The sequence below is a fragment of the Dermacentor andersoni genome, chromosome 2 (assembly GCF_023375885.2).
Source record: "Dermacentor andersoni chromosome 2, qqDerAnde1_hic_scaffold, whole genome shotgun sequence".
NCBI classification, from domain to species: domain Eukaryota; kingdom Metazoa; phylum Arthropoda; class Arachnida; order Ixodida; family Ixodidae; genus Dermacentor; species Dermacentor andersoni.
Window position 1 is genome coordinate 64,064,975 of NC_092815.1, and position 23,088 is coordinate 64,088,062.

The following is a 23,088-nucleotide window of genomic DNA, read 5'->3' on the forward strand; positions in this document are numbered from 1 at the left end:
GGTCAAAGATTGCGTTGCAAATGGCCCATAATTTTGGCCACCTGAGGTTTTTTTTAACATGCATCTAAATCTAAGCACACAGGCATTTTTTCCATTTCGCCTTCAACGTATTGCGGCTGCCACAACTGTAACCGAATGCATGACCTCAAGCTCGGGAGCACAACGCCACAGCCATTAAGCTACCACGGCAGGTGATGAGCGCTGCTTTGGTTACAATTTTAAACGTGCAGTTGCACTTATATATGGCACACACTGTTTTTATATAAAATCCTACAGTGTAGTAAGACAGCAACCTGGCACACTTTCACAGCCGACATAGCTGACACAGTCAAGTAATGATACACTCTCTGTAGCAGTAAAAATGCAATTTGTAGTGCACTATATAGGATACATTAGCAAGAAAATTATAATTATTAAGGTTAAATATATCATGCAACTGAGACTGAAGATATTATGCTACACCATAAGCCTCAGAAGTTACATGCTTTCTTCAGCTTGAGTCAACATATCTGTGCACAACCTGCCTCGTCTTTCCAATTTTAAACGTGCTGTTGCACCTATATACGGCCCACATTGTTTGCATCACATTGGATTTGAGCTATGGGTCAAGCTACAAAGCAGTATCCAAAACAGTTGTTTGCAGCGGATCGCGTATTTGTACATCCTCAATCGCTCAAAGACCCTTCCACGGCTTCTGTGACCAAGCACAACACCCGGACTCCATGTGCACTGCCCAATCTTGGAGGCATGACTTGTGCAAAATGCTTTGCAACTTCGCTAGGGTTGGCCAGTTGTGTAGTCGCACCATGAAAAAAATTGGCTGAAGGCTTAGCTTGGTTAAGCCTGGAAGATTGCGAAAGCAATACCCTTGGCTGCGCCTTGGTTCGGCTGATGGTGTGGACATGGTTGCCCTTTGTTAAACTTATGACTATACATCATCTGACATAGCGCAAGGCAGCGCGCCGACCACTGCGAGGAGCCGAGCTGTAGCTCCATTTATCCTCCTAGCGTGACGTCACACCAGCGAGCGCCCTCTCTCGGTAGCGCCGCAGCAGCGGCGTGCAAGGCTTCGCCTCCACCATCGATGCCGCGAGCTGGGGCCCCGTCTCTCGGTCTGTCGTGACGTCACACAGTCACGTGACGCGCAGCTGTGTAAGGAGGCGCCACGACCACCGATGGGCCGAAAGTGCGAGCAGTATTGCTTTCGCAATAAAAAATGTATTCATCAAGTATTGACCTCACCACATTTCTTGAAGGGACTGAAGTTGTAACAAATTGTAAAGACCACATCATTTGCTTTACATTTATGAGCACTTTTTTTCCACCTGGGTCATCATAGACAATAAAGAAAAAAATCAGGCAGACTCAACTCCAATATCTACATAATGCAAAACATTCACGATTTAGTAGTGAATGTTTTTTATGAATCATATAACTGTTCTGCAGTAAACGGTTAATGTTTTCGCAGTGCGTTGCAAACTGATGCAAAGTGCAGCACATGGGATTTGCTGTTCTTGTGATATCCAGTGACCCAAGTTGGTGTTAATTAAAGAGGTTCACTGAAGAGAAGCACATATCCAGTGGCACAAAGCGGCCCAAGATGCAGTATGCTGTTGTCCTATTGCATAGTGTCTTGAGATGCCGATGGGAAACTGCACCATCTAAACCAGCATGAAGCTCGTCCGCGTCTCTTGCTCCAGCTAATACGACAGCGACCGAAGGACACATCCAACGAAGAGACACTTGCAATACACCTCACACATGCTCAATAAGCTCACGCTCCATGCACTTGGCACTCCAGCCAACCACCAAGTACAACCTGAAATGTAGAGCAAAGGTACCTGGCATTTGATGCAAAGTGACATCTCAAGTGGCACGTTGATGTTATGGTTAATTATGCAGTCCTAAGCACTTTCTTTCGGGGCACAAAGCTTTTAATTTGATTTGGGCAGAACTCATCTGCAATGACTATCGAAACCATGGTTTCTTTTTTTTTACTGGCTGCTTCTTACTTCCTACTTCGCGAAAGAGGCCAGATAGTTGATACATGGCAAAAACTGTGTTTAGTCAGACAAGAATGCTTTGCATTAAAGATCTTTCCCAGATGCATGCCAACATGACAAAAGTACATCAAGGACAGCAAAGCTCTATAAGTGAGTTCTAATATACTTCAAAAGTACTAGGGGTCTGTTTGCTGGCTCACAGCCTCGCAGAGCAGCGTTCGAGCACAGTTGTGACAGGCTGCTCTCAGTGACGACTCCCACGCGAGCTGCGCTGCAGCACCAGTGTCAGCTAACACAGCAGAAACTGCTGCTGTGTTTGAGCACGGTTGTCTGCGGTTGTGGCTGGCTGTTCTTAGTAATAACTCCCATGCAGGCTGTGTTGTTGCAGCACCACAGTGTCAGGTTTCACTGCCACAGTCATACAAGAGATCCTAGCTGACCTCGAACGTGGAGGCAGTATAGCGTTTACTAGTTTACGGTTTACTAGTTTAAAAAAAAATGTGCATGCAAGTTGTCTATTCAAATGAGATATGTGCAAGTTACCCTTTATTTTATAACCATTGACCATCAATTTCAAGGCAAATACAGGGCTCTCACACATGTTGCATCCCATTTAGATTTAATATTGAGCACGCCTTCACACACCACCGCATGAAAACCACTGTGGAACTGTGCATAACAGCTTCACTGCAAAACAGAGAGAAAGCAGGGCCCTTGTCCAGGCAGTTACACAAGCAAACAAGCACATCTAAACAGTCAGAATTGAAACCACCATTTTAAGGCTCCTAGAATACTCACTTGGCATCATTGTAGCGGGCTTGGAAGAAGGCATTGAATCCATGGACATAATAGGCAGCTGCTCGTAAGCTGTGAGACCTGTTGATCAAGAAGCACAAAAAGCATCTGCATCAATTCTAAAGCTTGGTTAAGAAAATAGCCGATAACTATAAGGCTGTAACTACTCACCAGGCTATAACTACTCTCACATATAATGCTGCCACAAGAGGTCAAACAACTAGACATTAAAAATGCAATCAAGCTTTTTGTTGGTAGAGGTTCACAGCTCTTCATAGAACAGGAGTGGCAAGAATAGCAAAACATGAAACAATTCAACAAAATTACTAAGGCACATCTATAGAAAGCCATTCACAAATGTCTATCATGGAGAGCTTTTAGGCTGCTGGATAAGAGCAAGCATGACATTAGGGGCAGGAAATACAATGGAACCTCGGTATAACAAACATAGATATAATAAATTATTAACTTTAATACCACTGTATTCTCTTGCTGTAACAAAATTGATAATGTGGGATCAAACATGGTGTCAGTTATAGCGAAGCAAATTTTTGTCTGCACGTTCCTCAATATACATATTCCGTTAGCAAACATTTCTGATACACTTGCCAGTCGACTTTCCAGACGCCTCATTTCTGACCTGCACAATTATTCAGACTTCCCTGCAGTGCTGCGACCTACCCTGAGCACCAATGTATTATGGCAATATCTGAAATTTCGGATGCTGCACAATGTTTCTGGCATGAATCGCGTGTGCGATGCTGCCATATGACAAGCATGAACGAAATCACAACTTTGGTTGCCAAATCCTGACAAAGCGGTGCTGTTTAGGCCTAGTGGCCTTAGCAGTGCAACCGGCAGAGTGGCTGGTGACAGGCCTTCATGGGAAGCTCTTCATAAATATGTTTGCACTCATAGACCTTATCAGCGATCAAGTATGAGAGTACATGCACAGGTTAGATTGAGAGCTGTTGTAGCAAAGTATGGATCCAAGTGCGGTCCATTCTGTGTGCGAGAAGTGCAGTGGCGGCGGCTTGGCTTGGTTGGCCTCATGCAATAACATTGATTGCATGGCTGCACCTTTGCGGCGATTCTGAGGGCACGTATGTAATTTATTGTTGCCGCCGTGTCTCCTATCAACACGGCAAGATGCCAACGGGCCATTAAAATCTACTTGACACTGACACCCCACTGCAATTCTTTTGTAGAGACCTGATCACAATTGTTTTTTTTTTTCTCCGATATCTGCATGTATGTTAATAACGAATATCCAAATAACAAAGATATTTCCGTGGCCAACACAACTTCTTTATAACAACAAGGTTTAGCTGTAATATAAATTACAGCTCTAACAGCAGACTGCATCAAAAGTGCCTGGATTTCCAATGCAAATACATGTATCTCCAAATGACCTAAAAGCTAAATTCCTGCTTCCGACAATATGAATGAAAATGGAAACCTTGCAGTAAGTTAAATGTAGGCAGGGTCACATTTCTGAATGGGTACTAGTGTCGTGCTTTCTGAATAAAACAAAAATACAAATACCATTTCTAAATGCTGAGACAAGAGCATAAGCAATAGAGTAGAAAAATAAAAAGCTTGGTAAGCTAACGCTGATGGTAGAGTCTCCGGATTAAGCCGAACAAGCAGCTCCTGAAGTTCCTTCTCTCGGTGGCACCGCAGGTACACAATGACCAAGTTCAGGCTGGCCAGGATCCGTAGCTCAGGTGATGCCATGCTCTGTGCACGAATCCACAGTATGTGGCTCAGGGCAACGACAGGTACAAGCACAGTAAACCCTGCTTATTTCAACCCTCTTTAGGTAAAAAATAGTAAAAAATAGTATAATTCAAATGCACTCTGTGGTGCATATTCATTATTCAATGGTATCAAATCCTCATTAATTTGGAGGTACTGGCTGCACACCAGTTAATTCAGTCAAGCTCCAAAATGAGGCAGACCACCACAAACTTGTCAAGCAAAAAGCACAACTAACATTTAACTGAAATGAAATCGCAGAGTATACAATGCTACAATTCTCACTCAGAGATAGAGGAAGGAACAGCAGGAACTGTGCACGAACACAGTACATCGTTTTTATTTTTATATTTTGTGGTCAAGTAACCCTGCCTTGCTCTTCAAACTCACCCTGAGGACTGTGTTGAATTGAGCTTCAGCAGCCTCCATGCAGTTCATGGACATGGCATACAAGCCCTGCATGATAGGAACCATTCGTCAAAAACAACAAAGGTATCCTATCCACTTCACTTGCAAACCTCAGCTCCAACTTCCATGACTTGTACCCCTGCCAGACAGGCAAATTTGGTGTCACTTTAAGCGAGTGCAGTTTGCTATTAGTGTCATTTGCAGGTTGCCACACAGAAAGGTTTACTGACATTCGCTGTAGAGTGTATTCACCAGCGAGTGCATTGGTAAAACTCCTTTCAACGCAGAAACTGCAATGCATTGGAAATCATAAACAACTTCAGAATCTTGGGTTTTGTTACAGAGTGGCAAAAAAGTTGGTGTGAAACAAACAGGAATTAATAAAGTCCACTGTGCTTTGTCTTCAAGTAACACATGGAGAGACTCCTTGGAATTACGTAAAATACACATAACGAAAGGTACGGAACAGAAATCGCACCATAATGCTATAGAAGCAGTATAGTATGACAGGCAAAATGAGTAATGATTTAAGCTGTGCATGCCTTACAACAACAAAACCCACAATGTATATGTGCACACAAGCACACAAACAAAGCATCTGTTTATCAGAGAAGCATACAGTACAGTTAAACCTCAATATAAAGAACTTGAATATAACAAAATCTGCTATATAATGATGTACTATTGAACCTTTTAAGCTTGATGCCCATAAACACCATGGATCTTTAGCCTCAAGGTAAGGAGGTGTGTTTATCCGTGATTTCAATATAACTTAATTTCGTTGCAGCCATAACGAAAGACTGAGGCAATAAATAAGCTGAAACTACTGTGGATGCCAGTGGTCGAGTGGTTGAGTTATACATGTGGTTGTTTGCGAGTGCACCTTTCAAGTTGTGCACTGCATGGTGGAGGGTGGTAGCCAAACCGGAGCAGCGTCTTCTCCGGCAGTGGTGAATTTAGCTGGTCACAGCCTGCAAGATGCGCTGCCAGATCTCGGAAGCCATAAGCTGGCAAGTGGAATGTCGATCAGAGGAACTAGGGGGCACATGTATTGGCGCATCATCATCATTGCACACTCTGCAAAGCTTAGTGCATAGTTACACATTCTGTAAGTGTTTTGTGTGAGCACTCAATTTGGTGTTTTTGTTGTCACCGTGTAGCAAGTGACAAGCATGAGTAGCAGTAGAGGTGGTAGTACTATTCACAACGCCCTGTCGGTTGAGGACACAAGGCTAGTATATTGTAAGCGATCTTGATGGGCAAGAAAATATATGTAGCCACTTGTTTCAGGATACCACAAAGCTTGCTCTCCATCATCTTGAAGTCAAAAGTAGCTATCCTCGACTTTCTGGAACTAATAGACACTTTTACCACAAATAGATGCGTTTCCAGTGAGTACACTGCTCCTGCAACAAGTATTGGATATAAGTAGCCAACTGTAGCTGCAAGCACTTACCTGTGGCACCCAAGCACCCACATCACAAAACCCCAACATAGTTTTATGAAGCCAGCCTACTCCATAAAACCATGTAGGTGTTCTGTGATAAAATTGACTCATATATAATACTTCTGGAGCACCAATGCATAACAGCGACTGAACTTTTCCAGTGCCGTACCAGATCTTGCTTGATATTTCAGACATAACATCACAAAAAAGAAAATGTGGCAGCCATGAACAAAGTTGCCAGAATTTCAGTTACTGCCTTGCTTCAACAAAATGTTAAAGCGAATTTTTTTTCCCCCGGCATAGGCCAACGAGTTCTGATGCTCCTTTCCTGCCACTATGTGTATAAAGGAGCGGTTTGGTTCGGTGAGCATAACATTCTGTGTCGTACCACTCTAGGCGACACCCGAGGTTGTGCTGGAAAGCCACGGCAGTGGAATGGATGTGAAAGCTTCACATATATGTTAAAAGTGGTCGTCGGCTATCAAGTCCAACAAAATTTATCCTTTTTTGATGTGAAAGCATCAAATGGCCCACTGAGTTAAAAGCCGGCGTCATCTGAACAAGCGAAAAATGGCACCCAAATTCCCACTGGCTGCAACGTCACATCACAAGTGCACCTTTACGGAGCAGAGCGGGTGAAAAGGGCACACCTGCTGTCGTGATAGCATGCCAGGTGTTGCGTGAGGGGACTGGGCATCACCGCGACAACACGTCACCCTCGCTCTCGCTCTCTGAAGCTTGCGTTGTCTATGCATTGCTTCTATGTGCATGCTCTCGCCTGCATTTGAACTGCGCCTCAGTAAGGCCAAATCAAAGCGCACCAAGCCAATGCCTCTTAGATATCAGGCCTGTGCATTGTGCTTTATCACGTCATTCAACTTGGGCCGAAATTTCCATTGCCAAGTCCGGCGTGACAAAAGCGGTGATGTCAAAATCACTGCGGCTTAACCCGGAGCATCCCCTTTAAATTCTACGACAGTCGAGCAAGGTAGCGTGACATCGCGGATCGAGTTGCACCGGCCTTGTGCTATATATAAGTTGGCCTTGTCCCTCGAAGGAGCGCTCAGTGGCATAATGGGACATTAATACTTTCACATACACAACTTGTAAGAAGTCCTTAGGTGTCCTCGATTTTTTGTTATTAAAACTTGTTTCTTCGGACTCCCCAATTATTCAGACATTCTGTCTGACCCCTTCCATCCAAAAAGGAATCAGTCGATGACTGTACTTTACATAAAAGGATGAATTTCAGTAAAGCGAAATTCCAATAAAACAAAGTAAAGTGCCAATTTTACTGACTTCATTATTTTAAGGTGGAACTGCATATACCCAACTGTGTTCAGTTTGTAGCTTCTTGTTCGAATTAAACTTGAAGCCAGTATTAATCATTTCGACTGTGTTATAGTAACAAAATAAGTGGTTTTATAATTCTGCACTCTGTAGTTCTTTATTTCACTCCTTCATTAGCTCTTTCGTTACTACATCTATTCAGGTCAATCACTAGAGATCCATGCTTTAAATCAACGATTTCGACATGTTGGAACCGTTTCTTAGGCACTTAACACTGCCCAGTGGTTATTCAAAACACAGCACCTTTAGAATAAGTTTCAATTTTCCCGCTGTGGTGATGTTATTTTTAACAGACCTTCTTGTGAACTAATGTGCGTGTGTTGCAGGGAAAAGGGGTGTGGCTGTCACCTTCTGCCACACTTGAGAAAAAAGCACGGCGTTCCATGGTTACGCCGCACTAACATCAAATTCTAGTGATCAAGAAACTCCCAGTAAGTTAAGAATTCATTTACGTTGCCGGCTTTGCCATCTGGCAGTGCCAAGCGGTGATATAATTATCCGAAAATGATGCCAGCCGTTGACTAGTCAGCTTTGGTTCGGAGTCCAGATATTTTTATTCCAGCAAAGTGCATTTCTGAAGGTCCGTCACATGTCCAACATGCTGACCTGGCATTTTCAGCCGGCTCCCAAAAGTTTCAGTTTCGCTTTTCTTGTAACATCCCGGCGAGGCGCGCTGCTGATGGTACTAGGCATTTATCAAAAGTCGCTCCCATGGCGTTGTCCCCACGGCTGCCTCGTGAGAAAAGTGCCCCGCTTGGAACTACGCTTTAGTGATGAGTACTTATGCTATGAGTCCGAAGATGACAGCAAACCAGATTCAAGCTCTGACGGCAACTATGTTTTGAGTCAGCCTGGAACAGTCAGCTGTTTACCGGCGAGTCTCGTTTACAGCCTCAAGCGGTCTTGTTCCTTGTGCGCACTTGTCTGCCGACCTTTTTGCACGACCTGAGAGCTCTACTGATTATCTCCAGTGTACATATTTCATTCGGTCATGATGTGCTGCCATTGGCTACAAAGAAGCTTCCTTTCACACCAAGAACACCACCCGGAGCGCATCTTGGCCCAGCACTACGAAGAAGCACAAGACAGTTTACAACGGTGCAGGATTACTTTGTGCTCTTCTTCACTGTGGAGGTGATAAAAATCATATTCAAAAATGCAAACAAATGTGATTGGATGCACAATTATGGAGCTGCCCAGCTGCGCTGAGAGAGATCAGTCCTGAAAAGAAGCGACTCCAAACAAACTGGTGAAATTCATTATACTTTTCATCAGACGATCCTCAGAAGACGAAAAAAAAACAACACTACGAAATGTGTTACGAAGACCACGAAGTTGAACAAAGAACAGATGTTTTGTGTGGAGTGAGCACGTAAACATGCCTCGAACAATAGTCTCTCACTAAGTGTGAGTGTGTGTGTGCTGCCATTCGATTTCTGCATGCTAAGGGGTGCAATGCTGTTAAAATTCACAGATGAATGAGTAATGTGTATGGTACAACTTTCATAGGTGACAGCAAAGTGTGGCAACGGTGCAGGAACTTTAAAGCAGGACACACAGGCGTTCATGATGCAGGCAGGCAGGGAAGGAAGCGAGTGTCAGCCAATGATCTTGTTCAGCGAGTGAATAAGCCGATTCGAGGAAATCGTCGGTTCACAATTTTTATGTTGAATGACTTGTTCGCTGAAATTTCACGGTCAGCTCTCCATACCATCGCGAGTGAGACTCTAGTACCGTAAACTCCGCGAAGTGGGTTTCCAAGATGCTGACCGAACATCACAAAACACAGCGAATGGGCGAAGCCTTCATATTTCTCTAGCACTACCATGATGAAGGATAAGATTTTTTGAAGAAAATCATCACAGGGGACTAGCATGGGTTTGTTTTGAAACTGAAGAAACAAAAGAGCAATCCAAACAGCGGATGCATTCTGATTCCTCGAAAGCAAAGAAGTTGAAGCGAACCTTCTCCAGCAGAAAGTGTATGGATACTGTGTTCTGGGACGGCAATAGTGTTCTCTTGGTGGAATTCATGGAACGTGGCACGACCATCACTCCAGCCTCATACAGCGTGACTCTTGAACGTCTACAAAAGGCAATACAGAACAAGTGAAGAGGAATGTCGTCATCAGGCACTGTCCTTCTTCATGACAATGTGCAGCTGCAAGAAGCTCCTGCAGCATTTTCAATGGGAAGTGTTTGATCACCCACCATACAGACTGGAACTAGGCTCCCTCTGATTACCATCTCTTTGCTCACATTAAACGCTGGCTAGGAGGACAACAGTTTGACTCAGACAACGAGCTGCAGACCAGCATGCAGAATTGGCTGAAAGCACAGCCGGCTGCCTTCTATGACGAGGTTGTGGGAAAGTTGGCACCATATGACAAATGTCTCAATCAGAGCGGTGACTATGCGAAGAAGTAGCTAGAAAGCGTATCTAAACATTCCAAATAAAACAGTTTTGATTTTCACTGTGGTTTCACTGCACGATCAATCCGACCTTGAAACAAAGTTGCCCTTGTATATTGTATGATACACACACATAAGATACACAAAGCTATCTGTGATAGCACAAGCACAGGTGTCGTTCAACGGTAACCTGTTCATGGACTTCTCCTTTGTCCGTCTTAGATTATTAGAACAGAAAGTTTAAAATAAACAGCCTTGAAAATTTCTCACCAGAAGTGTATGCAGCTGAGGTTTGTGACGGGCAAACAGACGGGGCTCTTGACGACATATCTGCAGGGCCTGGGATGCCTGTACATGACATTGAAATGCAAATAAATGAATTCAGCTTACAGTTCTGCAAAGTGCCGATGTGCAAAAAAAGAAAAAAAATCTTTCTCATGCCCTGTGAAATAGAATAAGCAGTGATTAAAAAATTGGAGGACGCTTAAGCTTCGCCTTCAAGAGTGGAACACGACAGCGTTCCCGTCGACCCGCCAAGGGGTGTAAGACGCGCTACGGCGCAGCGACTACGAGCAATGCAGCGTTCGGCGCGACAACGAAATGTGCGCCTGAGCAAGCGAAGCACACCTGAGCCTTAGAAACAGCTCGTTTCTAAGGCAACACCGCGTTCACTAGAGGCGCTTTTGTACCGCTTTGAAGCATCGAACTCGTGGCTCAGTGGTAACGTCTCCGTCTCACACTCCGGAGACCCTGGTTCGATTCCCACCCAGCCCATCTTGCAAGTTGTTTTTTATTCATGAAGTGCCTGCTGGGATTTATCGCTCACGGCCAACGCTGCCGACGCCAACACCGACGCCGACGACACCGGCTTTTCTGCGACACGAGCTCCTTAACGCTCTCGCGTTAAAATATTGACAAGTGTTTGCGAGCTGCAAGTACCCAAACTTTTATTTTTCCAATCCCAACTGGAAAATATTCAGGAGGAAAGCTGTCACTGCTTCAAGTGGTACTTACGGCAAATTATATGAAAAACATGCCATTGTGCAGAAAAAAAAGACAGGACTCCAAGCTCCACAAGCAAAGCGCTAAACTAGAGAACAGTACAGTGCTTTCAACACAAGAGAACATCTAAGCACCGCTTTGAGGTATGAGTAAGCACGCAAGTGCGTGACATGAAATTTTGCAATTCACTGGGTTCCAAGGCCCCACCAAAGGAAACCTACACTGCAGTACTTTCTGAAATTATGACTTGTAAACAGTGCTGCAAATAAGTGACTCTTACTTTAATTTGCATGCTCGTGCTCATCCTCACTAAACCTGCAGGTGGCACTATTCGAAAGTTCCTAGGCCACTGAGAGAGTGACTAAGCTGGCAAGGAGGGAGGGGGAAGCTGTGGAAGGGAGTTCCCACCCTCTATTCCGTTGCCCCCTCCCTTTAATAAGGGATAAAGTTTTTTCATCATCGTGCAATGTCCCCTGCCCTCCATAGTTGTGTGGAGTGTGAAAACACACACAAATAACTCCTCATGCCATACAGCTTTGTGGTAGCACAGCTTTGCACTTGTGCAGCTTTGCGTGGCACCTCATGAGTGGCATGAACATTTCTGTAAAGGAACACATCTCCAGGTACACTGATGAAATTTCTGCCCCATCATTATCCAACAACTGCCGTAGGAGCTTAAGGCTGTCTGCTGAAGGAGCACCTACCGTTGTTATGCTCCTTGTTTTGTACAGCTGCAGGCATTTTCTTATCTGACATCAAGTACTTTACATTGCACGAACGAACAAACAGCAAGTGATGCTGTTATGAGCTCATGCAGAACTTGACAATGTAACATGGAGCGATCAGCTCCCTTTGTGAAACATTTGACAAATAATGGCACCTCTGCTTTGCTCTTAACCAATCACAACGCTGTAAACACTTTTTTTTTTTCTGTGTGTGTGCAAAAGTGTCCCGTTATCTAGGATAGCCATTTCGTCAGCTACCTAGGCTGCTTACAGTTTATAAGGCATCGAAAGATGCTGGCATGTACCAGAAACACTTCACTGCTGATGCAGCATTCCAGCTTGGGCTGCCTCACCACCGACAGCGCTGTTCATAAGGGCACCGGTGACATCCAGTGACCATTGCATGATAGGGTATAATGCTCTGTGAGTGGTTCTACAGACGGCTATGCTTCCTTCAGTGCCAAACTGACGCTGACTATTTCACCATCTGTTTCAACATCCCACTACACCTTTTGTTTCCATTTTTACTTCCGTGCAATGAAATTTATGTGAATACTGAGTTCAAATGGTTTACTGGGCAACTATGCAGGGCTGCCTCAGCGATTTCTGTCTCTAAGGCACAAAAATTCTGGGAAATCTACATTTTAGTATAATATAGATAGCCTAGCACAGAAGACTAAAAAAACAGAGCAGAAAGTTAATAGGGCTCAAGCCTACTATAAGATATAATAGATGACACTTGAAGTGCAAGACCAAAGAGCTATGTAAACTATGTATAGTGATTGAAAAGAAAGAGAAAAATCCGCACCTCTTGTATGGCGAGAGTCTTATTGCCCATGACCAAGCGACACATGGCAATATGTTCCAGGAGCAGCAATTGGAATGAGTGCAGGATTGGGTTGCTGTCGACAACTAGGCACAGTATGAAATGAACAAACGAATAGTCAAAATGGCAATCTGCACATAAAAGGCACAATGCATAGAGCTTTCCCCTTATGACAGCATATTAATGTAAGAATGACTGCTCACTTTAGCCCATCACCTAGTTAGCACACACGAGCAGGCTTAGTACTACATGCATTTGCCAAGCACCTTCTGCTGAAAGTGAGCTCGAGTTTCCTGTTGTATAAACAAAAGTCCATTTTCTGTCCCTAAGAACAGTTAGGAGAGTTTCAAGATCCGGCTTTATTTTTTCTTCACGAAAGGCAACTGCAGCCGAAAAAAGAAAAAAAGCATGAAGAACAGGAAATCTGGCCAAAGGAAATCTGGAGTAAATCTGGCAAGTAAATATGGCAATGACATCATCCTTGCTGTGCTAGTCCCCATGGCAGCCATTTCATGCAAACTGCAAAATCCAACTGGGCTTGGTGGAAAAAAAAATAAGTCGGAATGCAGCTGCAAGGAGCCGACTTATTCTAGCTGATACCTAGTATGAGATATTATATATACCCAAAAAGAAAAAACAATGTAATCAATAAAAATCAACTCGAGTATTTTTCTTCCTAATAGAAAATAATCACATACAAAGTAGAAAAGCTCATGTCTCGAAATCTGATATAGTAAGAAATTGTAGCTTTTGCATTCCAAAGAGGCTCAATATACTCTTGTTATGTGCTGTGTATCAAAACAAAGCATTGAATTAATTCTGGGGTTTTATATGCCAAACCAAGATTTGATTATGAGGCATGCCATACTGGGGGACTCCGGATTAATTCTGACCACCAGGGGATCTTTAACGTGCCCCCAATGCATGGGACACAGGCGTTTTTGCATTTCGCCCCTACTGAAATGCAGCTGCTGCAGTTGGAACTCTATCCCGCGACCTTGTGTTTAGCAGCACAACACCATAACCACTAAGCTGCCGTAGCAGATAAATACAAAGCTTTTTCATCCTTACAAGAACAAGAGAAGTAGCTCGGAGATTCAAATGTAAAATGCATAGTCATAAGAAATAGTTCCCGAGGTCTTATTTTGCAACAATTATTTTTTATTCTTCCTGCTCTTTGTCAGTGGCTCACACAAATTCATGGCCCTGGTTACAACTACTCAGCAGGATGGATGATATAAAAAGAAATAGAATCAGAAAAAAAAAGAATATTTTTCTTACAAGATACAGCTCCTGGTTTCTCTTTGGCCTACTGGATTCTTCAAATGGTCAAGAAAAATTCAAGCTTCCAGAAACAACTTCCCAAAAATAATGTCATAGGCAGCAGGTTGAAGGCACTGAGACGGGACATTTTTAAGGCATCAGGAATGCAAGTAAACATGGCATGTAAACACTGGTGCAAACAATAGTATGAGGGTGAATCAGAAAGTCTCTGCCCTTATTTTTTTTTTAGCCAAATTACGGCTGTAAATGTGAAGTAAACATATCCATTCCCAGCGGTGGACCTTTCTTGGACTGGCTAGGCCTTATCTACCGGTAGCTCCGCGGCACAGCACTGCTGTCAGTTGATGAAGATGGCGGTTGTGCTTCACACATTCAAGGCGTACGAGCAACAAGGCATGATTAGTTTTCTATGGAGCAAGGGACGAACGCCCATTGAAATCTACAGGGACGTGCAGCCCACGCATGGGGAAAGGTGTCTCGCTTTGAGAAGTGTGAGGTGGTGGTGTTGCGAGTTCGCAAAAGGCCATGAAGACTTGCATAACAATGAGCATTTGGAGAGGCTGCGTGCGTTGCTCACTGACGACTGTAATGGGAGAAATTTAGTGCTACGATGGGAAAAATGTCTGAACTGGTGTGGGGACAATGTGGGAAAATAGTGTAAAGCACGTAGAATAGTACATCATACTTGTAATTACCTGTATGTACCTTATTTTGGCTAATAAAAAATTGGGGGCAAAGGCTTTCTGATTCGCCCTTGTACAAATACTGCTGCACCTCCCCAAGGAACATATATGATGACTTGCACCCACTTTTAAGCTTCTCAATTTGCATAAGAGCCTTATCAGTGTACTTGTGTGCTTTGTCCATGTAGCCAGCCTGCATGGAATGTAGCACTGTCACCTGGAAAGAGAGAACCATCTTTCATCATGAAATGGTAACATAAAGAAACAAAATAAAGAATGAAAGGCACAAAAATAAATAACACAGGTCAACTAAGTGCTTCAACTATGTCAAAAGTTCCTGCAAGAAAATATTCACTAAGCTCTTAGAGTTGAAAATGACACATGCGTGTCCAGAAAAATCCTCTTTTGTCTAAACGGAAAAAGCCTTTATGCCATTGGAAAGGTTTCCCACAGCTGTGCTGAGCACAGAACACCACCAAAAATTAACATGAATGGACACTACTTTGATTTATAGTAGTGCACCTAAAGAAGTAGCTACTGTGGAGAAAGTTGCAACCAAGTGAGCATGCCAGCCCTAAACTACAGCAATCCCAGGACCCACAGCTACAAGACTTAGAGCTTGTTAACCCTTCAGACAAGCTTGCAGCACAAGTTTTCTGAGCTCCTGCAAGCTTTAACCTTAAGCAGGTCCAGCCCCCCCCCCCCCCCCCCCTCCACCCTCTGGATCAGCCCAATGAATGACTCTAACCTTAACCTCCTGCCCTCCACCCACTGGTAAGAAATGTTACAGCCTCAACCACAGCTGTCATCTTACCATTTGTAGTTCCAAGACCGTTAGATAGTTCTGGTGTACACCATGAATAATGCGGGCACATGGTTGGGCACTAGCTTCCGACTATACACTCATGAGTGCACTCTCAGAGGTCTCGTAGAACCCCTCAACATGCTTTTCTCTGTCACTTAACCTACACTGCAGTCATATTTCAACTGATGCTGCCCTGAGATAGCATTTTTAACAAACTTAATAAATGAATTCCATAAATTAGTGCTTGCGCACCAAAATCAACATCTTCCAGCAGAATGTTCATACCACAACAGCCAAAGTTAGTCACTAATAAACTAGAGCTCATCTGGATCTAAGTCATCTGGATAGCAACGCTTAATAAGTACAACAATTTGCACATTACAATGTGCATGCATTAGGTTCAGTACTCTCTCTCATTCTAAGAGTGCTTCCTACAAAGCGAAAGCACTAGTGGTATAGAAACAGCACTAACCAAGTAGACCAGGACACACATATGCTCCTTGGGCATCCAATGAAACATGTCTCCAGGATTTGATGGGACAGTCTCCTCATCTGAGTGCAACGATGTGATGGTCTGGATTCCCTGCTGAAGCTGCTTCAGGCAAGGTTTCACACTCTTCACCTGCCAACAATAACAACTATTATATTCACTACTCATCATCATCAGCAGCCAATTTTTATGTCCACTGCAGGACGAAGGCCTCTACCTGCAACCTCCCATTACCCCTGCCTTGCGCTAGTTGATTCCAACTTGCGCCTGCAAATTTTCAAATTTCATCACCCCACCTAATTTTCTGCCATGCTCGACTGTGCTTCCCTTTCCTTGGCACCCATTCTGTAACTCTAATAGTCCAGCAAACGTCTACTAGTAGATGGCTCCCCGTTTGCTCTCTGATCCACACTACTCTCTTCCCGTCTCTTAAAGTTACGCCTAACATTTTTTGCTCCGTCCCTCTTTGCATGGTCCTTAACTTGTTCTTGAGCTTCTTTGACAACCTCCATGTTTCTGCCCCATATGTTAGCACAGGTAGAATGCATTGATTGTACACCTTTCTTTTCAATGATAGTGGTAAGCTTCCAGTCAGGATCTGCCAATGTCTGCTGTATGCACTCCAACTGATCTTTATTTTTTTGTAAATTTCCTTCTCATGATCAGGGTCCACTGTAACCGACCTGCATAAACATTCTCCTTCACAGACTCTAGAGGCTGAGTGGCGATCTTGGAACTCTTATTCCTTTGCCAACTCCTCCAGCACCCTTGGCAAGGAGGGCGCTGGAGGCCTTAGCCAACTTAACGGGGAAGAGGCCACCGTCTGGAGCAAAATACAGACTGGTGTATTCCCCCATCTAGAAATGCTACACGCCATGTATCCTACTCACTATAGGGCCAGCTGCCTTTGGTGCGGTGGCATACCAACACTAATACATGCAACCTAGGAGTGCACTAAGCAACCTCATAGTCCAAATAGCAACAACACAATGGAGCAGTGGGAGGCACAGCTCGCCCGTTCCAACTTGGCAGGACAAACGTCCCTAATTAGCCAGGACAGGCAGGCAGCAGAGGCCAGTGGGCCCTGGACTGAGGGGCTCCACCCACCCCTCCTTAATATCTTTTCCTGTCAAATAAAGTTTCTATATATATATGTATTCCCTTGCCAGGCTATTGATCATTATTTTTCTCTTCTACATATTAATCTTCAACCCGACTCTTACACTTTCTCGGTTAAAGTCCTCGATCACTTGTAGTAATTTGTCCCTAGTGTTGCTGAACAGGACAATGTCATCTGCAAACCGAAGGTTGCCGAAATACTCGCCGTTTGTCCTCACTCCTAAGCCTTCCCAGTCAAACAGCTTGAATGTTTCTTCTAAGCATGCAGTGAACAGCACTGGAGAGATTGTGTCTCCTTGCCTGACCCCTTTCTTGATAGGTAAATTTCTACTTTTCTTGTGGAGAACCAAGGTAGCTGTGGAATCTTTGTAGATATTTCCCAAGATATTCACGTATGCCTCCTGGGGCTCTATAACGTAACACTATTCCGATATGTTTTTGTTCCAATCTCCTGACATCGAATTTTCGTAACCGCTGACACAAGCATTGCGCGGTGACCCACAGCATTGCCTGAAGAGCCCAATCAAACGCTCTCCTCATTTATAGGAGGTCACTTTTGTTTGCTTTCAAAACGAATAACATTGCCTACATTGAGCGGTTTTTCTTATCTAATTGGCTGACAAGAGGCGAGGAGCACACTCAAGTGGAGAGGGTTTCGATGGGGCCGAGCCAGCGCACTGAAAGTAGATAACCAGACGAATAGGGAGGTGCCAGCATCTGCGATTTGTCAGCTTTTCCTCACTTAGCTTGTGATGGCTTGTCTAAAATCGCAGCGGCGTGCAACAGACAGCTAAAAATGCCGCTAAAACGGATCCTCAGCAAAGAAGAGGTGGCAGAGCGATGTCGTATATATGCAGAAAGGGTTTCGTTATGCGCAAATAAACCCATGCTCTCCGGCAGGTGCGAGTAACCAGTGCCTGAGTGATTGGCGGCAGCCAACTTCTATTCCTTTCGGAACAAGGCAATCTCCAGCTATTCAGAAAAAAATCAAGTTTTGCGACATATTAATGCATCTTTAACGTGTGCACGTCACTTTGATGCAATGAGTTTTTGCGGTTATTTTGACGTCGAGTGACAGACAGGTGAAGTGGATGCAGCCTAAAACCTTTTGACCAATAGCAGAGGGTTAATGGCGAAAAGGGGTCGTATCAGAAATAATTATTTTTCTTTTGTTCGGTAGAATCACACATAATCAGTGCGTACACATCATCTAGGATTGGGAGCTACTGCGGTTTTCGTGACGTCACATGAAAGACAGGCAATGTGGGGGTGGTCCAAAAAAGTTTTTGACCAATCGCGGAGGGCCAATTGCAGAATTGGAATAGAAAAATTTGGAATAGCTTTACGTTATAGCGCCCCTGTGCTCCTTGATTATGCAATGCCTCTACAACTGCTGGAATATCTACTGAATCAAATGCCTTTTCATAACCTATGAAAGTCATATCGGGGGTGCGAGGTATTTGAGAACACAATTCCTTATCGGCATAGACACCACCAGACTCCCATATCTATCTAGGTGTGCGGCTTCTTGTTCGTTGACCCCTTATCATTCATACTGGGCGGTTTGTTCAAAGATGGAGGCATACAGATTGACGCAGTCTTCATCACCTTGACCGCACACCACAGCGACTTGGAAATTGCCACCTTTCTAAATGTCGCAATGTCTTTTGTTTACAAGGTGCAGATAGAAGTGATGTGTTCTGGCGGTGACACGGCATTTGTGGTTAAAAGGAAAAAGCACAGTCAGCGGTCAGACGTCGTCAGAACCCCTGACTTTCTCCGGTGGCTGCAAGTCATAGTGAGTGACAACCCAGGGAAGCCAATACGGATCATTGCAAAGGAGCTCCAAGTTGCAGAGTCAACTGTCAGGCTCACTGTGCACGAGGACTTGAGGTACCATTTCTATGTCATGAGGAGGGGGCAATTCATGTCTGATAAAACTTGGGAGAATTGTCTGCTCCGGTCCAAGCGCTTGCTAAGCAAGCTGAAGAGACCTGAGGAGCCTGGAATGCTCTGGGTTTTTTTTTTTCAGATGAAAAGAACTGACCAGGACCAAAAAGTTAACTGCCGTAACAACAGGTGACTTTGCGCAAGCGCTTATGAGGTGCCTACAGTGATGCACACAAGTATCCCGTCTTCTGTGATGGTGTTAGCCATTGCCACCAATGTGGGCGACGTCATGCAGCCACACTTTTTTTGCAAAAGGACTCTGCATTAATGCTGCCGCGTACATGGAGGTGCTTGCCACCGTTGTAAAGCCCTGGACAGAGACTGTTTCGAAAGGAAGGCCTTATGCCTTTCCGCAAGATTCGGCTCCTGCCCACACCAACTGTATCACCCAGGAGTGGTTGGCTGACAACTCCAACCACATCACTCCCACCCTGTGGCCTCCTAGTCCTCCAGATTTAAATCCACTCGACTACTAAGTCTGGGGCGCCATTGAGAGGCCAACAAACAGTCACATAATACAAAAGACTGACTGAAAGCCGCCACTGCTGACTTAATGGCCAACATCTCTAAGGACCACCTGATCTGTGCATGCAGCCATTCCCGAAGCCAAATTGTATCGGTTATTGCTGCAGATGGCAGATTCATTGAGTAATTCTGGAAATAAACCATAAGAAAAGTATTTCCCAAAGTTTGGTGAAAATATATCTATTTTTTGCTGGAGATATTCTTGTCTGCCTGAAGTCAACATCGTGTGCTCAAGTACCTCAAGCATCCGTTATAAAGAGGTTGATTGTACTCCGCAGATTTCTTAATTACTTGACTGATGACTTGGATGTGATCCATTGTAGAATATCCCTTCCTGAAGCCAGCCTGTTCTCTCGATTGATTGAAGTTAATTGTTACCCTGACTCTATTGGAAATTATCTTGATGAACATTCTATACAATACCAAAAGCAAGCTAATGGGCCTATAATTCTTCAATTCTTTAACATATCACTTCTTATGGATTATTATAATGTTGGCATTCTTCCAGCTCTCTGGTACACTTGAAGTTGTGAGGCATTGCGTATAAAGGGCCACAAGCTTTTCAAGCATGATAGCTCCTCCACCTTTGATTAAATGATTAACTTATAACTTATTAGTAACCATTAATAAAAGCACATAAGTGGGTTTTATTTGGTCATGCTATGTGCAATCAAAAAGCTGACTTTCAAATATTAAAGACCTCTGACAACTTTGTTTTTCATCAGCAATTACAACATTAGCAGAGTCTCTCGTTCTGAAGCAAATTATATTTATGCAAACTCAGGAAATTTAGCTCGGCTACAGGATCAGTAAATGTCAAAGTACAATCAAGCCGACTACCGATGTTAAAGTTTTTTTTTTTGCTAAACAAAGTGCTTAACTATGAAAATTTTCAAAAAATATGTGCATGTTGAACTCTATGAAAAAACCTAGCAAATAACTTTTTAAATCTATTGTTACGGTGCGAAAAGAGGACAATGTCGACGATGGTGAAGACGACGAAGTGGCAACAGCCTCTCGGGATTTTAAGCTGCTGTTTATGTGTCTCTTGTAAGTATATTGTGTAAATAGTTTTAGTACATATGTACCCGTGACATTTTAGTGGACGTGCGGGGTACGCATCTTTGCCATGGAGCTCCGCAATGGGCCTCTCACCCAGCTTGGGAACATGCTTCCAGTGGAAGGCACCGTGTCTGCAGCTCAAATGCGGACTACGCATACTCAGTACATTGCTCTACCTAAGCCACAAGACCCCGGCAAGTTCATTGGCCTCAATGGTGTTGACGTAGAAGAATGGTTAAAGATGTATGAGCACGTCAGCAAGGTGAGCAGATGGGATCCGACCATAATGCTGGCCAATGTCATGTTCTACCTCAACAGAACACCGCAAATGTGGTTTTACACACACGAGGAAGAGCTAACCAGCTTGGAGTTGTTTAAAGAGAAGCTGTCCGCCGTTTTTGCCAATCCGACCGGTCGACAAATAGCTGCCAAGCAACAACTCGCCCACGTGCCCAAACTGCTACTGAGTCGTATGTCTCCTACAATAAACACGACCATGCCAGAAGCGGACAAGGTTGGACACATTATGAAAGGCACCGCGGACAAAGCATTCAACCTTCTGGTCTTCAGAAACTTATCGACTGTCAACGTCATCATGAAGGAATGTCGTCGTTTCGAGCAGGCGAAGAGTCGCCATATACACAATCAGTTTACACGGCTTCCAAACACTGCAGCGACCTCTTCTTGTACCGACCCCATCGACCAATCTAGCTTGCCACCACCAAGCGAAAACGTGACCCACGTTTTACACCACGAACTCGAAGCAACGTTTCCTGCCTTGCCCCAACAGGCGTCTCGGAACAACACTGCTGAGACGACATCGCTGATCCAGTCTGTGGTTCGCCAGGAGAGCGCTAATATGGGTCTTCCCAGCGCCTGCTCCTTGAGTCATCCTGACACTGGCCCTGCTGCTATGCCTCGGTCCTGTTGCACTCCACCCTTCGGTGCCCATTATCCCTATGCTGCCCGGAATCCATCGGACTGGCGTACACCTGATGACAGGCCGATCTGTTTCTGCTGCAGCCAAATCGCTCACGTGTCCCATCACTGCTGGAGCCATTGGCCATCCCCGCCTCGAAACACATTCTGGGAAATTCGCAAGCTATTCCGCTATTCCGATATCCTGCTATACCGCAAACAGTAATGTGGTTATGAACAAGCTAATACTCAATGATATTACAGCTATGCGTGACATTCACTAGAATAGACATGTCTCAGAAGGTCACGAACCTGCCCCGCAGAAAGGTAATGGCAGACTTGTAGGACAAGGAAGAACACCTTGAGCGCTTCCTTGTGCTGGGTGGAGCCCTGCCATGCTTCCACTAGCTGTCCTGCTTGACTCAGTACTTGATGCACCTCAGCCAGCTTGCGATCCACCATCAGCAGCTAGTGGTGTACAAGGGAGAAGAGGACAGAAGACAACAGAAGCAACAGGCAGTGTTCAATAAACACGCTCAAGCGCAGCCTCGCAACATTGTACATCCCTGTCTCCCAATTTACTGCTTATTAAATAGCTGGCCTTCTATATGATGGAAGCAGTAGTTCTGTGGCACAGTTTCGATTTATCTTAATGAAGTGTCTGCACATTGCTCAGACACTTTTCCACAACTTTGTGTCATCTGCCAATCCCGGCATTTCATTAGCACCAGGTACAACCACTCACAAAATATTGAGCGGCAAGCGAAAGTGTGGCTGCACTCCACGGAGCACCAGTGCGGCTGCAGATGCCACACACTCAATCAAATCTGTACAGTGACACCTACAGCCATAGTTTCATTTCATCTACTACTTTATTTGGACCTGCCAAGCCTGCATCTTAGTCCGGTGAAGTGAATTTTGCCTGCAGCAGCGTATCGTCACTGTGGCAAGCCAACCTTGAGTTAGTATGCTGTATGCAAACAGATGGCAGTTTCACCGCTTCAAGCCCAGTACACTGCCAAGCCTGCATCATTGACTCCAGTAAGCATTTCCATCGACGTGCTCAAACAGTGCAGCAGATGACACAAAGCCATGCCTCTAGGCATCACTATGGTTGCAAAGATTTGCTTTGACATGCAACCACAGCAGCTGCACTGCATTTGCGTGTCCTGCATTAATTTTTGGGCGCCTGTACATTCCACTCACACTCATGGAGCACTGAGGAGCAAATGCCAAATGACATATCTTTTCAAAAACTCCATGTGCTCCATAGCTCCAATATTTTTATTTTCCCATGTGAGTAACAGGAACATATGGGTTTTTATGTAGGATCCCTACATGTGCTATGGGACCATTCTTAATGGATATGAGGGTTATGGAACATGGTATATTTAATAGGAATACCATGAAGGGGAAGCAATGGCCAAACTAAGAGTGTTCTGAATTGATAAATGGGGACATTTAACAATGACCTAGTAAATGAGATGCATTACAGGTTTTTGTACAGCAAAGATTTCATGCATTCTG

The 23,088-nt window shown here is 44.3% G+C and overlaps 1 protein-coding gene across 1 annotated transcript in view; it reads right to left on the reverse strand.

The window, feature by feature from the left end:
- Mau2 (Mau2 sister chromatid cohesion factor) overlaps positions 1-23,088 on the reverse strand; it is a 46,937-nt gene that overhangs the window by 16,387 nt on the left and 7,462 nt on the right. The window contains exons 6-13 of the mRNA XM_050189156.3: positions 21,874-22,029; positions 15,970-16,119; positions 14,819-14,909; positions 12,708-12,811; positions 10,443-10,520; positions 4,947-5,012; positions 4,411-4,538; positions 2,802-2,879 (exon numbers count right to left, since the gene is read on the reverse strand). Of these exons, the coding sequence (XP_050045113.1) occupies positions 2,802-2,879; positions 4,411-4,538; positions 4,947-5,012; positions 10,443-10,520; positions 12,708-12,811; positions 14,819-14,909; positions 15,970-16,119; positions 21,874-22,029 (851 nt within the window). The remainder of the gene's footprint in view (positions 1-2,801; positions 2,880-4,410; positions 4,539-4,946; positions 5,013-10,442; positions 10,521-12,707; positions 12,812-14,818; positions 14,910-15,969; positions 16,120-21,873; positions 22,030-23,088) is intronic.